Consider the following 16,237-nt stretch of genomic DNA (forward strand, 5'->3'; position numbering starts at 1 on the left):
TTATATTGTTCCAAGGTGTTCCAGCATTGTTACCATTATGGTTTGTAATGGACGCAGGTTTTGAATTTTCCAAGTGGGAATCTGACCGGGATCCCGTTTGTGAATTACCCCCCCCCCCCTCACCCGCAGGGAATCCCGGTTTTTCCAAATGACCTTTACAGGGATGCCTAAAGAAACCAGGATATAACCAGGATTTCCCGATCCTGGCGGGATCCTGGCGGGATCCTGGCGGGATCCTGGCGGGATCCTGGCGGGATCACGTACAGTGGAATCCCATGTTTGATCTTCTGTGGAGATGGATAGCAAGCTAGTCGAAACGTTGAGACCAATTTAGAACTGACTCCGCGGCAGTACAGTTAATTACGATCGTAGTCCAGTCTAATTTCTATACCATCCGCCCTGGTAATAGTTAAAAAGCAGGACAGTTCTTTTCAGAACTGAGAAGTCTCCCGAACCTCCGATTATCTACTCCACGGCAGTAGAATAAAGCAAGACAGTTCCCTAAGAACAACTCTACCTGGCAAGTAGACACACACATGGTGTTACCGCAAACCAAATATACATTGATAAAGAGGTTGTTTTAAAATCTGTTTAGTTTAGTGTGTTCTGTTTTTGTGTTTGTTTTAATGTACCTACATTTGTACATGTACATGTGTGTTTGTGAACACGGTCTGTTTTATGTGGGTTTCGGTGTACTATTTTTGTCTATTTGTAATGTTTTCATAAATTTTGTGTAAGTGTTATTTTCAAGTTTTTATATATTTATGTTTAAACATAGTTTTTCATGAAACCTGTAAGTGTGACGGCTATCCGCTGTTGGATATCAATATAAAGGAGCAAAGCTTGTGATGTAGAACTGAGAACATTCCATCGTCGACGCAGTAACTGATACCAGGTTCCCGGTGGGAAACCGGTGTGGCGGTTTCAACTTTCCGCCGTGTTCAGTTTTCCGAATGATCAAATACGGTAACATTAGTTACGTCATATGCCACGCCTGCGCACAGCAAGCGAAAGTAGTCAATTCTTAGTACCGTACTGAGTCCCGGAAAACTGAAAACCGGGATACTGTCGGGATTATTCTATGCCTGAGGAATTCTGGTGGAATCCCATTTTCAATGGAAATGATCACTCTCACTCTGCCCTCGGACATAAAAATGTTGTTTTAGGTTTTCGCGTCAATTTCGGAAAATGAGCAGCCAATTGAACCACCAAGCTGTTCTATTTCACGCGAAATCGAATGCAACTGAAAAGGGTCATTTGTTTTCGTTTGATGATCAGTCAAATGTAATGTTGCGTCATTGGATCTTACAAAATAATCATTAAATTAAACAATTCACCAAAGCAGCATTCAAATTTGCAGACGCTTCTTGAAGAGTGTGTGTCACGAAAAAGAATGACGATACGCTAAATTGAACAGAGTGCTAAAGGAATTTGACTCGACTCAAAACGTAATTGAATGGACGAATTCTGACTTTGAAACGCAGTTACAAGCGGAGAGGCAAAACAATTTTAATTCGAATGCATGAACATGAAATTGACTGCGTTTTTGCCGAATGTGACCGAGAAAACCTATATTATGTTTGTGTTTCAGGCAACTGTGGAGGCCAGGTTATTCGTGTCTTCGACGAGCAAGTCAATTTAACCTCTCCTGCGTTTCCAACCCAGTACCCGTCGGATACTTTCTGCACCTGGCAAATCATTCAAGGCTGGCCAGCTCCACTGATCTTTAGAGTTGTGGAGTTCGCTCTCGAAGACGGATATGATTTCGTAACATTTAGCATCGGGGACTCCCCTGGTTTAATAGAAGTGTTCACACTTACTGGTACAAATTCCAAGATTAAGAGTCTTGTCTTTGAAGCCTCTGTCTGGGTAACATTCATCAGTGACTCGTCGGTGGCTTTTCGGGGATTCTACTTCTTGATATATCATCTCGATGAAGATTATGAAGGTAAGCGTTTACATTAAGGTCCCATCGAATGTCTAAGCTGATGGGGTTTAGAGCATATGACATACCCGTGCCAAACCTGATGAAAGCAGATTTCAATGTCAAATAAGTAAATAAGAAAACAAATTGATTAATTGGTGTTATTTATTAGTAACAAAATGTGAAAGGACATTCCCTTGGCTCAGGACAAACTTTCATGGTTAAAATGGCAAACCTGTGATCAGTTACTTATTCACATGAAAACTGATACCAATGTCAAATCAGTAAATAAGAAAACAAATTGATTGATTAGTGTTATGTTATAGTTACATATGTGAAATTACATTCCCTTGGCTTTTGACAAAAATGCAAAGTTTAAATGGCAAACCTGTTATCAGTTACTGATTCACATGAAAAGTGGCGCCAATGTCAAATCAGTAAATATAGGAAGAAAACACAATGATTATTGAGTGTTCCAGGTTACAGAATGCGATTTGAACTCGCTCTGATTGTGAAAATGTCATTCCTCTGGCTTTAGACAATAATACAACTGACAAACCTGTTCCCTCGTACTGATACACACGAAAGCAGATGTCAATGTTGAATCAATATTAATTAATGAGAAGAATTAAAGGCAGTGGACACTATTGGTAATTACTCAAAATAATTATTAGCATAAAACCTTACTTGGTAACGAGTAATGGGGAGAGGTGTATAAAACATTGTGAGAAACGAATTTAATTTCGAGACCTCAAGTTTAGAATTTGAGGTCCCGAAATCAAGCATCTGAAAGCACACAACTTCGTGTGGCAAGGGTTTTTTCTTCTTTCATAATTATCTCGCAACTCCGAAGACCAATCGAGCTCAAATTTTCACACAGGTTTGTTATTTTATGCATATGTTGAGATACAGCAAGTGAGAAGACTGGTCTTTGACAACTACATGTACAAATAGTGTCCACTGTCTTTAAGTATAATTACTTGGAAGTGTCATGGCCGAGCGGTTAAGAGCACCGAATTCAAACTCTCTTGTTTCTGATCAGCAGAGTGTGGGTTCGAATCCCCAGCCGTGACACTTGTGTCCTTATTAAAGCAAGACACTTTACTGAGGCTGCTAAATGCGCCATAGCACCTTGTAATTCATCTTCTCAATAACATATCTTTCTGAAAGTGTTTATATACTCAGCGCCTTGAGTACCTTGTTTGGTAGATACGTGCGCTATATAAAACTCTTTGATATGATTATTATTGTTATTACTTATGAGTTACAGCTTGCCAGTATGACGAATTTGATTGTGGCAATGGGCTCTGCATCGACTTGGCCGCCGAATGCAACGGTTTCAACGATTGCCGAAATAACCGAGACGAGTATGATTGCGGTAGGCCATTATACAAATTTCACTTAGGACACTGGTAATTACTCAAAATATTTGTTGGGGGCATAAACACTTACTTGGTTTCAAGCAATGGAGAACTGTTGATAGTACAACACATTGTAAAAAACGGCTCCCCCTTGAAGTAGTTTTTGAGAAAGAGGTAATTTTTTACTCAATTAGAAAAACAATTCAACTGAAGCCTTTCATTATGCATAGCACACGCAACAGGAGTGTGTTTTCTTTCATTATTCTCTTGTGAATTTGATGACCAATAATGAGCCCAAATGTTCACAAGCTTGTTAGTTTATACATATCACCACGTTAAAATACTGGTCTTTGACATTTTAACTAAATGTGTCCAGTGCCTTAAACTATAAACTAGTTCAGTGGTGATGCAGAGAGATATTATTATTTTTTTGTTTTACCAATCTAGAATATAGATAACTTAGATTATTATTAGTTTTATTAAGATGCCTTATTTTTTTATATTTTTTTTTACGTTTCACACCAGCAAAAACACTGAAAGTTACTAAAAAGTACTATCCACAAAATAAAACTTTTGACTGAGCAATACAAATAAATACAAATTTTAAGAATTTTATAAAAATCTAAACCAGGGTATACATTTGGCAGATAAGCCTTCTCTGAAAATTACTGCCACCACAAAATCCGACTTGGTAATTAGCACTGGAGAGCTGTTGATCATATAAGACACTGTTGGAAACGATCCCTTGAAGTAGTGTGTAGTTTTAGAAGAAAGAAGGTCAACAATTTGTGTCTGAGAAGGTCCGAGTCATGAACCTTTCTCAGACATATTTATGCATTAACGGCGTTTTTTCGTTCACTTCTTTTTTGCAACTTGAATGACCACTTCGGCCCAATTTTTCACAGGTCTGAAATTTTTCACAGATCACCAAAGGTTTTCCCCCACCTTTTAAATCTAACAGATGATGTTATGTGTCCCGGTGCATACAAGTGTGACAAGCCTTTTGTGTCGTCTGATTTGCCTGTTTCATCATCGTCCACGTATTCATCGCCCGGGGTATCCATGCCGTCGACACAGGGCTCCGGTTCAGGTAGCATTTCTTTCTCGTCATCCTCCTCGCCATCACAAGATGGTTACGGCAGCTCTCGATGCGTATCTGCAGCGAAGGTCTGCGATGGCAATTTCGATTGCCCTGCGATTGACGATGAAACTGAATGCGGTAAGACATAGCATCACTGTAGACAAGTTACATGTTTCAGCAAGGTGCTTTTAGAAGAAAATGGTGCTAATAAGCAGTTAGCATCACAGTAGACAATTATCATGTTTCATAGAGGTGCTTTTAGCAGAAAATTATGCTTAGCAATTTCTGCATAGCATCACAGTAGACAAGTATCACGTTTCATAGAGGTGCTTTTAGCAGAAATATGCTTAGCAATTTCTGCATAGCATCACAGTAGACAAGTATCATGTTTCATAGAGGTGCTTTTAGCAGAAAATTATGCTTAGCAGTTTCTGCATAACATCACTGTAGACAAAGTATCGGGTTTCTCAGAGGTGCTTAAGCAGAAAATTATGCTTAGCAATTTCTGCATAGCATCACAGTATACAAGTATCACGTTTCATAGATTAGCCTTAAGCAGATAATGATGCTAAGCAATTTCTACAGTATACCAGTCACAAGTCGTACATGTGACATGGCAGTTTGACACCAGTAACCCTTTTCTGGTAATAGCATATTTTTGTTGTGCTTGAGCATTTTTGGGCAGCTCTATGTAATTCGGCATGCTCTCCTGGGCCCCATTTCATAGAGCTGCTTATGCACCAAATTCTGCTTAAGCAAAATAACCAATGCTTAGTAAAATCAGAATACCGACCAAAGACTCGACTCAATTGTTATGCTAAGTAAACAATAGCTCAATACCAGTCACAAGCAATGTATATGGCATGACATTTTGGCCAGTAGCATGTGTAAAATAAGCAAGCTATTTTCGTGGTTGACCAAATTTTTTGCTTAAGCAGCTCTATGAAATTGGCCCCTGATGATGCAAATGCATTAATAGACTGTGCAAGTCTCGCGCGCGTTTGAATTTCCGGGACCATTGTGGTCCCAACCTTATATGGAGTTTTACGTTGGGAAGATTTTGTTTCGTCAATTATTTTAGTTTAACGTACCTTATGACCATAACAATTACATATGTTGTTGACGATGTAATAGTAGTGACCAACATTAATAGAAGTACAAATAAATTCAACAAAATAACGCATAAAAACCGATATTAAAACTTGACCTCGGGTCAAGTTACTTGAGAAAAAAAATTTGTGCCCATCTCCGATCACAAAACTCCGATCTGACGCTCGTTTTGTTCGCGCGCGAGACTTTCTCAATAGCTTCCCTTTAGAACATTTGACAGGGATTCCCGGCAGGATATTGACAGGAATATGTACTTCTCTTTTCGTTTTGCCGTAGATGTAAAAAAGTGTCCTCCCGATTGCGAATGTAACTACCGAGAGGGTGATTTGAACGTCACATGCGCAAATGGATGGAACAGCAACAGCACACTTTTGTCAGGAGTCGCCGTGACCACAAAGTTGCTGTAGGTAGATGGAGGGTCGCTGTGGTCCAGCGTATAGTGAAAATAGGCTTCAAATCCCGGCGATTGTTTCCATAACATTAGAACTATTTGCTTTTGAACTGCATGCTTAGCAATTTTCTGCAGAATGCTGCTGCCTACATCTATGTCTGCCACACCAGTAAACGCAATACATAATAATAGCCCCAATTCTGTTATCTCGATTCATTGGTTGTTTTCCTGCCTAAGGGCGATGTCACACGAGGCAGTTTAGAGGTGATTTATTTGTTTTTGCTGAACAGTATTCTTCTTCTTATTATTGTTGTTATACGAAGCACACGCTTTCCCCACATTTTATCTTCATTATAGGCAACTATCTGGAGTAAACATATCTTCGCTTGAACCAGGAACTTTTAAGGCATTGAGGAATCTTAAAGTGCTGTAAGTGTTTAAAACTAATTTCAACTCATTTTTACAGAGCCCATTCACCTTGCATGATGCCATTGCTCGCTTATTGAGTGTATATAAACAGTCAGTACTCCACCATTTTTTTCTTCAAAAAGCTATTTAAAAAAATACACCTCTGATAGTTTTTTTCATTGTTTTGTTATCTAGAGTTTTTGTTAAAGATTATGTATAGCCTGTTCGCATTTAAACAGTGTTTACCTTTTTTTTTCAATATCCGTACAGGTCTTTGAAGAACAACCTTATATCTGAAATAAAACAAAGCACATTTGCGAGTCTGGACTACTTATTGTGGTTGTGAGTATATTATGATATAAGCACAGTGTTGTTTTAGGTTTTTTGGGGGGCTTTTTATACTCGATGATAGATTTAATAAATTCTAGCTAATCGACTCATATTTACAGGTTGTCTTAATAAGGTAACTTTCATTGATATTAAAGGGCCTTAATTTGGATGAGGATATCATCTTTAAGTCTTGATATGACTGCATTCACATCCAGAATGGCTGTAAATTGTCTTGGCTTTTACTTCCCTACTCGTCTTGTCTCTTCCTTTAATCACTCTTGTTGTTCCATTTTGACAAATGTTTATTCAGTCTAGTGCCTTTTTAAAATCAATTTTCGTAATTGCTTTGTTTGTTTAAATTTTGCAATTTTCTAATGAGTTTTTAATTGATTTATGTAAATTGTGCTGCATTTCTATCTTCTGTTGTATTTTTAAACAATAAACCATTGCATACATCTACTCTGCTCGTCTTCAATCTGATTAAGACAAAAACAAATAGGCCTACTGTTTGACTCGTCGAGACCACAACCGCTCTTTTAATCAGAGCCAACATGCTCCAAATTAATGGTTATATCCGCAAGTTTACATTTATAACATATGTATAGCTACTTCAAATTTGAAAATGAAAAGCTTCAAACATCACTCACAAATAATAGTTTGTTTATTTTAGTTTGAAATAGTACTTTATTGTCTTTGTCAACAGAGATCTGTCCAACACGTCGCTGGTTGAGCTGCAAGAGAATACATTTCTAGGAATGCCCAGCCTAAAGGGGATGTAAGATTCCTCTTGATTTTGTGTTTATGTTTATTTATTTATTTAAATATTTTTGGGTCTGGATTCAAGCAACCCTTATTACTTTCCTAAGTCATGTGATATTATAAGAATTGTACACTTATGCCCGGTACAAAAGTAAAATCCATTAAAGGCAGTGGACACTATTGGTAATGACTCAAAATAATTATTAGCATAAAACCTTACTTGGTAACGAGTATTGGAGAGCTGTTGATAGTAAACAAAATTGTGAGAAACGGCTTCTCTGAAGTAACGTAGTTTTCGAGAAAGAAGTATTTTTCCAACAATTTGATTTCGAGACCTCAGAATTAGATTTTGAGGTCTCAAAATCAAGCATCTGAAAGCTCACAACTTCAAGTGACAAGGGTTTTTGTTTCTTTCATTATTATCTCGCAACTTCACAGGTTTTTTATTTTATGCATATGTTGAGGTACACCAAGCATGCCAAGTGAGAAAACTGGTCCTTGACAATTACCAATAGTGTCCAGTGTCTTTTAAGTCGTTGCACAATTTACATGTAAAAATGTAATTTCCTTGGAACAGCGGACCAGTTTATGTTGTAAAAAATCTAGACGATAAATGACCTTGCCCAACTAAACTTCATACATTTTCTCACGCGTATTCTCTTTGAAGTTGGGGAATTACTAAATTCATATGCAAATTAATCTCACAAAAAAAAAAAAAAAAATCCACATGCAAAGTAGGAGCGAGATTAAAACTACGACTGGAGTACTAACACGCGACAGAAAGGGCGTACTTGAAAGTAATTCCGCTAATGTTGGATGTGTTTGGTTCATTTATTTTACGATCTGTGTTCTATATTTCCTGTTCCAGAACCATCTTTGATGTTCCACTGGAAACAGTTCGAGATCATGCATTTCTTGGACTAAGTCAATTGGATACTTTGTGAGTATTTTATACACTTAATCGCTGTACAAACAACTTTTATTTTGGAACCTTAAAATAAATGTGGATTTAATTAGTCTGTATCCTTGTACAAGTCTTGTCTGTCGGTTTGGCAGGAGATCCTGTCCATCCAATGGTGAACTGCGTACAGACATTTCTTCTATAGCGCCCTCTTTTGAATCGACCTCCATCAGCCCATGCTAATTTTCAAATAAGCTGACGTCACACTGAATAACGCCTGATACCAGCCTTGAGTTGTTTTAAAATAAGTATTTTTATTAGCTGAGCGTACTAAGCGCCTGTCCAGAGAGCTGATTTTTTTTTCAACAAGCATCATTCTTGGATAGCCGAAAAGCGTTGATTTTTAGTGTTTCCTCCCACAGGTTATTGACGAGAGGTATCAATACAGGTCTAGAATTTCATCTTTATTAAACAGCCAATAAAGGATGATCTCAAATATATAGATAACACAGTTTTCTAACGACTGCAGTCCATCCAGGAAACATGAACAATATATCGAGTCTCTAATCTCAAGTTAAACATGGTAAAAATGGGTTTTTCTCCTGAACGCTCCAAGCCAAATTTCTGCAAAAAAGTGGGGTCAAACAAGCCCGCGCAACAAAGGAATCGTGACGTCAGTGGCGGCTATTTGGTGTGGAAATGCCAAAGCGGGAGAACTGTGTTCAAAACCAAAAGGGAATAATCGTCACTGGCGTCCAGGGTCATTATAATATATAAGCCTGTTCTGACTCTCGGCTGGGTGCATTTTTGACTTGAGTTATTTATCACTAAATGCACATTTTGAGAGTAAAATGGTTATTAACCGGTATCTGCAATGTCTATGTGGCCATAAAAAGTTAATAGTTGAAATATTGAGATCATCTTTTATTGGCTCTTTAAGAGGCCATTTTCATTGTGAAAAGGGCACTTTATGGTTTATCTGAAAGTCAACAGGGTGCTTTGCATGGAATGGACACCAGACCACGGCCAAGACCACGGGCATGGGTGCTTGCGTGTAATTCCAGGCCTGTCGATATGGCGCGCTGCCCATAGGCTGCCTGTCTTTATCCTTGCAGATTAATACAGGGGACCAGTCTATTTTTCCATATGGAGTGACAGGATATCCCGGGGACAGTTTTGCCTTTAATGACACTGGATCTAATGTAAAGGGCGAACAATAAAAATTCTTAAGGGAATTAAACACTTAATTTTGATTTGAATCAAGCGTCGTCTGAAAATTTGATTTCTTCTCCTCTCTTCCTTTTTTTCTATAGAATTCTTGTGCGCCAAGACAACAATTTACCACGACTGAAGTTTGAACATAAAGCATTTGACGGTCTTGTGAATCTTAAAAGCTTGTAAGTATTTTTTATAACGTGGAAACAATACATTATGATAATCTCAGGAAGCAAAATCTCGTGCAGCAATCTCATGCTGTGTGAGACTAATTACCAGCTTTACCAATCCTCTAAAATTTTCTCAACTAAAATTGTATACTTCAAGCATATTGCCCCTCGGGGTCTACATGAAAGTTATTCACTATTTGAGGGGATGACGTGGTCGCTATATGGCACCAGTGAACGGAGCTAGATAAAAATAAAAAAAGGTAATGTTTCATTTCATTGAAACGAGTTTGTAAATTATTACATAGGTACGTAGATGATCACCGTATTTGCTGTTTCTTCAAAGATAAAAACGTTGAATGCAAGACGCTAGAACCGGAACCTCCCTTGTTCATGTGCAGCAATCTCATGCCAAACCTCGTCTTAAAAATCTTCATGTGGATCTTGGGGATAAGCGCCCTCGTCGGCAACATCTTCGTCATGATCTGGAGATGCCGCGAAGAGACAGCAGGTCGAGATAGTCGGAAAGTTCACTCGCTTCTCGTGTTTAACCTCGCCGCCTCCGATTCTCTTATGGGCTTGTACATGATGATCATTGCAATTGCAGATGTGCATTTCGGTAACACTTATTTCGAGCAATCTTCGGAGTGGCAAACAAGTGTCCCTTGCAGGTTAGCTGGCTTTATTTCCATTGTTGCGAGCGAAGCTTCGGTGTTTTTCTTGACTCTTATTAGCATCGATCGATTCCTCTCCATCGTATTCCCTTTTAGCAGGAGACACATTCGTCCCCAGATGGGTCGCATTATTTCCGCTTTGATATGGATTTGCACCCTGATTGTCGGCGTGGTTCCCACCATACTTGCTTTTGATTCGAGCTCAGATTTATATGGCCTCTCTGACGTATGCATTGGGTTACCACTGATGACGAAAGTGGCGCGATATGAGACAAGAAGCCAGACAATTGATGCGGGTGGAGTCGCCAACATAACCGTTGAAATACCATACGCTGCTGAATATCGCGCCTCTTGGTTTTTCTCTATCGCGCTTTTTCTTGGCGTCAACCTGCTCTGTTTCGCTGTGATTCTCATATGCTATATATGCATATTTGTTAGCGTCAAGATGTCAATGAAGCGAGTTCGACGTCACAAAAGTAGGGACGATGAAGTTCGCATGGCAATCAAAATGGCGGCAATAGTCATGACTGATTTCATCTGTTGGATACCAGTGATAGTCATGGGTATCCTGTCTCAAAGTCGCATCGTGGAGATACCACCAGAAACCTACGCCTGGGTTGTCGTCTTCATCCTTCCCATAAACTCCTCCCTCAATCCGTACCTCTACACCATCTCAGATCTTTGCTCCCAGCGCCGACGTTCTGCTTCAACCCGGAAGAGGGACACCTCCAAATTGTCAAATACCGAGAACAAAAATAGCAACTCTATGGATACTGTTTTTACTATTGATGTTGCGACGAGCAAACACGAGTAACTAATATTGTTTAAACAATTGTGCAAAAATTTAGCCTCTGTGTTAACCTTCCATTGATCGGGTCCCAATTTTATAGAACTGCTTTCGCACAAAACAATGCTCAGCAGGTTGGGAGCAAGACTTATCAGGATACAAGCCACAGATTGTACATGGTAGTTTGGCTGTTCTTACTGTGGTTTGTGGTTACAAACCTTTTTGTGTCATCTATTTCTGAAGCTGCTCTATGAAATAGGTTCCTTCTATCATTTTGCAAATTCTAAAAATTAATTGTTTGGTTTAAAGGCAGTGGACACTACTGGTAATTACTCAAAATAATTATTAGCATGAAACCTTGCTTGGTCACGAGTAATGTGGAGAGGTTGATGGTATAAAACATTGTGAGCAACGGCTCCCTCTGAAGTGGAGTAGTTTTCGAGAAAGAAGTAATTCTCCACGGATTTGATTTCGAGACCTTAGATTTAGAACTTGAGGTCTCAAAATATATATGAAAGCACACAACTCCCAATGTTTTCTCAAAAAGTACCATTTCATGGAATAATATTTCAAGAGAAGTCTTTCACCATTACCTTCTGTACACCCTGCAGATTATTTGTAAATCTGTGAACTTTTTTTTTCTCTACCGAAAGTGTCCAATGGCTTTAAGTGGCGTCAGTCAAACATCACAGAACTTTGTACCAGTCACGAATGCAAAGGCTCCTTTAAAAATTGTGTTCTTGTATTAAGTATATATATTTTATTTTATCCATTATTAATCATCCTTGTTATGCAATAATGATATGAACATAATGTACCAATGTATTTTAACTAATTTACGGTTTTTAAATGTATAAATCTTTGTCAAAAATAGTTTTAGAGGACCTATACAACAATGACCTAATTTACAGGTCACAATAAGTTTTAATCTCTTTCGTAGGTACTTAGTAAAGGGAAGGCACTCGTTTGGCACTCGCTCTTAAAATGAAAGGCAATACAATTTTTAGGTTGGAATATCGGCCTTCGATATAAGGCATTTTTTGACCCTTTCACTTCAAAGTAATGCGGTTATGTTAAAGGCAGTGGACACTATTGGTATTTACTCAAAATAATTATTAGCTTAAAACCTTACTTGGTGACGAGTAATGGGGAAAGGTTGATTGTATAAAACATTTTGAGAAACAGCTCCCTCTGACGTGACATACTTTTCAAGACAGAAGTAATTTCCCAAGAATTCGATTTCACCCATCTAAATGCACACAACTTCGTGTGACAAGGGTGTTTTTTCTTTCCTTATTATCTTGCAACTTCGACAACCAATTCATCTCAATTTTTCAGGTTGATTATGTTATGCATTTATTGAGATATACCAAGTGATAAGACTGGTCTTTGACAATTACCAAACGTGTCTAGTGTCTTTTAAAAGATATCATATTTAGACCACCGATTTAAATATAAGAAGTAGTACTGTCGTAGGTAACGCCCCTACCCAAGATTGTGTATTCCAATTAAAGATTATTCTTAAAGCCTGGGCATATCCGCTCTGGATTTTCGGTGATACCTTAAAATGCAACCACATTTCGACATCAAATTTTCACATGTAAGTTTTATTGCATGTACTGTAGCCATGACCGGGGGTGGCAATGTACACCACAGCTTTGAATGACACAAGGATGCAAGTAACTGGCTTTTTAGATTAGTATTGTACTCAGGAGCAGAACCATGCATGCAACGAATAACAAGCAAAAAATACACAGTTCGAGAAGGTATAGGTAGCCAATGATTAGATTGAAGTACCGGTGTGGTGTGATTTATACGTTTAAACAAAGTAACAATCCGAGCAGCAGTGTTTTGTAATCTTTGCAAACTGGAAAGCTGAGTGTTGGGTAATTTATTGAGAGGAGCATTACAAAAATCTAAACGTGATGAAACCAGAGCTGGAACAATCTTTTCAGTTGCTAATTGAGTTAAATACTTTCTTATTACACCAATGTTACGCAGCTGATAACGGACTGATTTACAAAGGGCAGAAACTTGACATGACATGGACGTATGGTAGAATCAAATTAAACACAAAGATTTATACAAGAATTACTCAATTAATGAACAGCTGAACCTGCAATGCTAATTGATTGAATCTTATCTTATTGAGCCTTGTGAACCTTTTGCTCGAAAAATTGTACAAGGTTTAGCCTTGTGAACTTTTCGCTCTAAGAGGTTAACGTTTTGCTTGAAATGTGAACTTTTCGCTAGAATTTTTTTTACAAGGCTATTAAAGCCTTTTGAACTTTTTACTTGAAAAATTGTTTGTGAACTTTTCGTTTCAACAAATTTAACTTTTTGTTCGGATGTACACCTTTTCGACAAAATTTGCTAAGTTCACAAAGCTGTGGCCTTGTACACTTGTTGGGCAAAATTTGTCAAGTTCACAAGGTACACTTTTTCGGCAAAATTGACGAAGTTCACAAGGCTATAGACTTGTACCATTTTTCGGAAAAACTGGCAAAGTTCGCAAGGTTATGTCCTTGTACACTTTTTTGGGCCAAACTTTGCACATTAGACTTGTTCACTTTTCCAGCAAAATCTGCAAAGTTCACAAGGCTATAGCCTTGTACACTTTTTCGGCAAAATCTGCAAAGTTCACAAAAATCTGCCTTGTACCCTTTTTCGGCAAAATCTGCTAAGTTCACAAGGCTATAGCCTTGTACACTTTTCCAGCAAAATCTGCTAAGTTCACAAGGCTTTAGCCTAGTACCCTTTTTCGGCAAAAATCTGCTAAGTTCACAAGTACACTTTTTCGGTAAAATTGGCAAAATTGGCAAAGTTCACAAGGCTATAGCCTTGTACCCTTATTCGGCAAAATCTGCTAAGTTCACAAGGCTATAGCCTTGTACACTTTTCCAGCAAAATCTGCAAAGTTCACAAGGCTATAGCCCTGTACACTTTTTCGGCAAAATCTGCTAAGTTCACAAGGCTATAGCCTTGTACACTTTTCCAGCAAAATCTGCAAAGTTCACAAGGCTATAGCCTTGTACACTTTTTCGGCAAAATCTGCAAAGTTCACAAAAATCTGCCTTATACCCTTTTTCGGCAAAATCTGCTAAGTTCACAAGGCTATAGCCTTGTACACTTTTTCGGCAAAATCTGCTAAGTTCACAAGGCTATAGCCTTGTACACTTTTCCAGCAAAATCTGCAAAGTTCACAAGGCTATAGCCTTGTACACTTTTCCAGCAAAATCTGCTAAGTTCACAAGGCTTTAGCCTTGTACCCTTTTTCGGCAAAAATCTGCTAAGTTCACAAGTACACTTTTTCGTTAAAATTGGCAAAATTGTACCCTTTTTCGGCAAAATCTGCTAAGTTCACAAGGCTATAGCCTTGTACACTTTTCCAGCAAAATCTGCTAAGTTCACAAGGCTATAGCCTTGTACACTTTTTCGGCAAAATCTGCTAAGTTCACAAGGCTATAGCCTTGTACACTTTTCCAGCAAAATCTGCAAAGTTCACAAGGCTATAGCCTTGTACACTTTTCCAGCAAAATCTGCTAAGTTCACAAGGCTTTAGCCTTGTACCCTTTTTCGGCAAAAATCTGCTAAGTTCACAAGTACACTTTTTCGTTAAAATTGGCAAAATTGTACCCTTTTTCGGCAAAATCTGCTAAGTTCACAAGGCTATAGCCTTGTACACTTTTCCAGCAAATTCTGCTAAGTTCACAAGGCTATAGCCTTGTACACTTTTTCGGCAAAATCTGATAAGTTCACAAGGCTATAAGCCTTGTACACTTTTCCAGCAAAATCTGCAAAGTTCACAAGGCTATAGCCTTGTACACTTTTTCGGCAAAATCTGCAAAGTTCACAAAAATCTGCCTTGTACACTTTTCCAGCAAAATCTGCAAAGTTCACAAGGCTATAGCCTTGTACACTTTTTCGGCAAAATCTGCAAAGTTCACAAGGCCTTGTACACTTTTTCGGCAAAATCTGCAAAGTTCACAAAAATCTGCCTTGTACCCTTTTCCAGCAAAATCTGCTAAGTTCACAAGTACACTTTTTCGTTAAAATTGGCAAAATTGGCAAAGTTCACAAGGCTATAGCCTTGTACCCTTCTTCGGCAAAATCTGCTAAGTTCACAAGGCTATAGCCTTGTACACTTTTCCAGCAAAATCTGCAAAGTTCACAAGGCTATAGCCCTGTACACTTTTTCGGCAAAATCTGCAAAGTTCACAAAAATCTGCCTTATACCCTTTTTCGGCAAAATCTGCTAAGTTCACAAGGCTATAGCCTTGTACACTTTTCCAGCAAAATCTGCAAAGTTCACAAGGCTATAAAGCCTTGTACACTTTTTCGGCAAAATCTGCTTAGTTCACAAGGCTATAGCCTTGTACACTTTTTCGGCAAAATCTGCAAAGTTCACAAGGTATATACAAGGCCTTGTACACTTTTTCGGCAAAATCTGCAAAGTTCACAAGGCTATAGCCTTGTACACTTTTTCGGCAAAATCTGCAAAGTTCACAAGGCTATAGCCTTGTACCCTTTTTCGGCAAAAATCTGCTAAGTTCACAAGGCTTATAGTGCTAAGTTCACAAGGCTATAGCCTTGTACACTTTTCCAGCAAAATCTGCTAAGTTCACAAGGCTATAGCCTTGTACACTTTTTCGGCAAAATCTGCAAAGTTCGCAAAAATCTGCCTTGTACCCTTTTTCGGCAAAATCTGCTAAGTTCACAAGGCTATAGCCTTGTACACTTTTCCAGCAAAATCTGCTAAGTTCACAAGGCTTTAGCCTTGTACCCTTTTTCGGCAAAAATCTGCTAAGTTCACAAGTACACTTTTTCGTTAAAATTGGCAAAATTGGCAAAGTTCACAAGGCTATAGCCTTGTACCCTTATTCGGCAAAATCTGCTAAGTTCACAAGGCTATAGCCTTGTACACTTTTCCAGCAAAATCTGCAAAGTTCACAAGGCTATAGCCCTGTACACTTTTTCGGCAAAATCTGCAAAGTTCACAAAAATCTGCCTTATACCCTTTTTCGGCAAAAATCTGCTAAGTTCACAAGTACACTTTTTCGTTAAAATTGGCAAAATTGTACCCTTTTTCGGCAAAATCTGCTAAGTTCACAAGGCTATAGCCTTGTACA

General features: G+C 38.4%; 1 protein-coding gene across 2 annotated transcripts in view; it reads left to right on the forward strand.

Moving 5' to 3' along the window:
* LOC117298813 overlaps positions 1-11,465 on the forward strand; it is a 63,269-nt gene extending 51,804 nt beyond the window's left edge. For both annotated transcript variants that reach the window (XM_033782146.1, XM_033782147.1), the window contains exons 19-28: positions 1,592-1,948; positions 3,195-3,302; positions 4,247-4,504; positions 5,753-5,879; positions 6,225-6,296; positions 6,546-6,617; positions 7,309-7,380; positions 8,233-8,304; positions 9,579-9,662; positions 9,956-11,465. In XM_033782146.1, coding sequence (XP_033638037.1) covers positions 1,592-1,948; positions 3,195-3,302; positions 4,247-4,504; positions 5,753-5,879; positions 6,225-6,296; positions 6,546-6,617; positions 7,309-7,380; positions 8,233-8,304; positions 9,579-9,662; positions 9,956-11,135 — 2,402 coding nt within the window. In that variant the 3' untranslated portion in view covers positions 11,136-11,465. The remainder of the gene's footprint in view (positions 1-1,591; positions 1,949-3,194; positions 3,303-4,246; positions 4,505-5,752; positions 5,880-6,224; positions 6,297-6,545; positions 6,618-7,308; positions 7,381-8,232; positions 8,305-9,578; positions 9,663-9,955) is intronic.
* The last annotated feature ends 4,772 nt before the right edge of the window (positions 11,466-16,237 follow it).

This window comes from Asterias rubens, chromosome 13, assembly GCF_902459465.1.
Source record: "Asterias rubens chromosome 13, eAstRub1.3, whole genome shotgun sequence".
NCBI lineage: Eukaryota > Metazoa > Echinodermata > Asteroidea > Forcipulatida > Asteriidae > Asterias > Asterias rubens.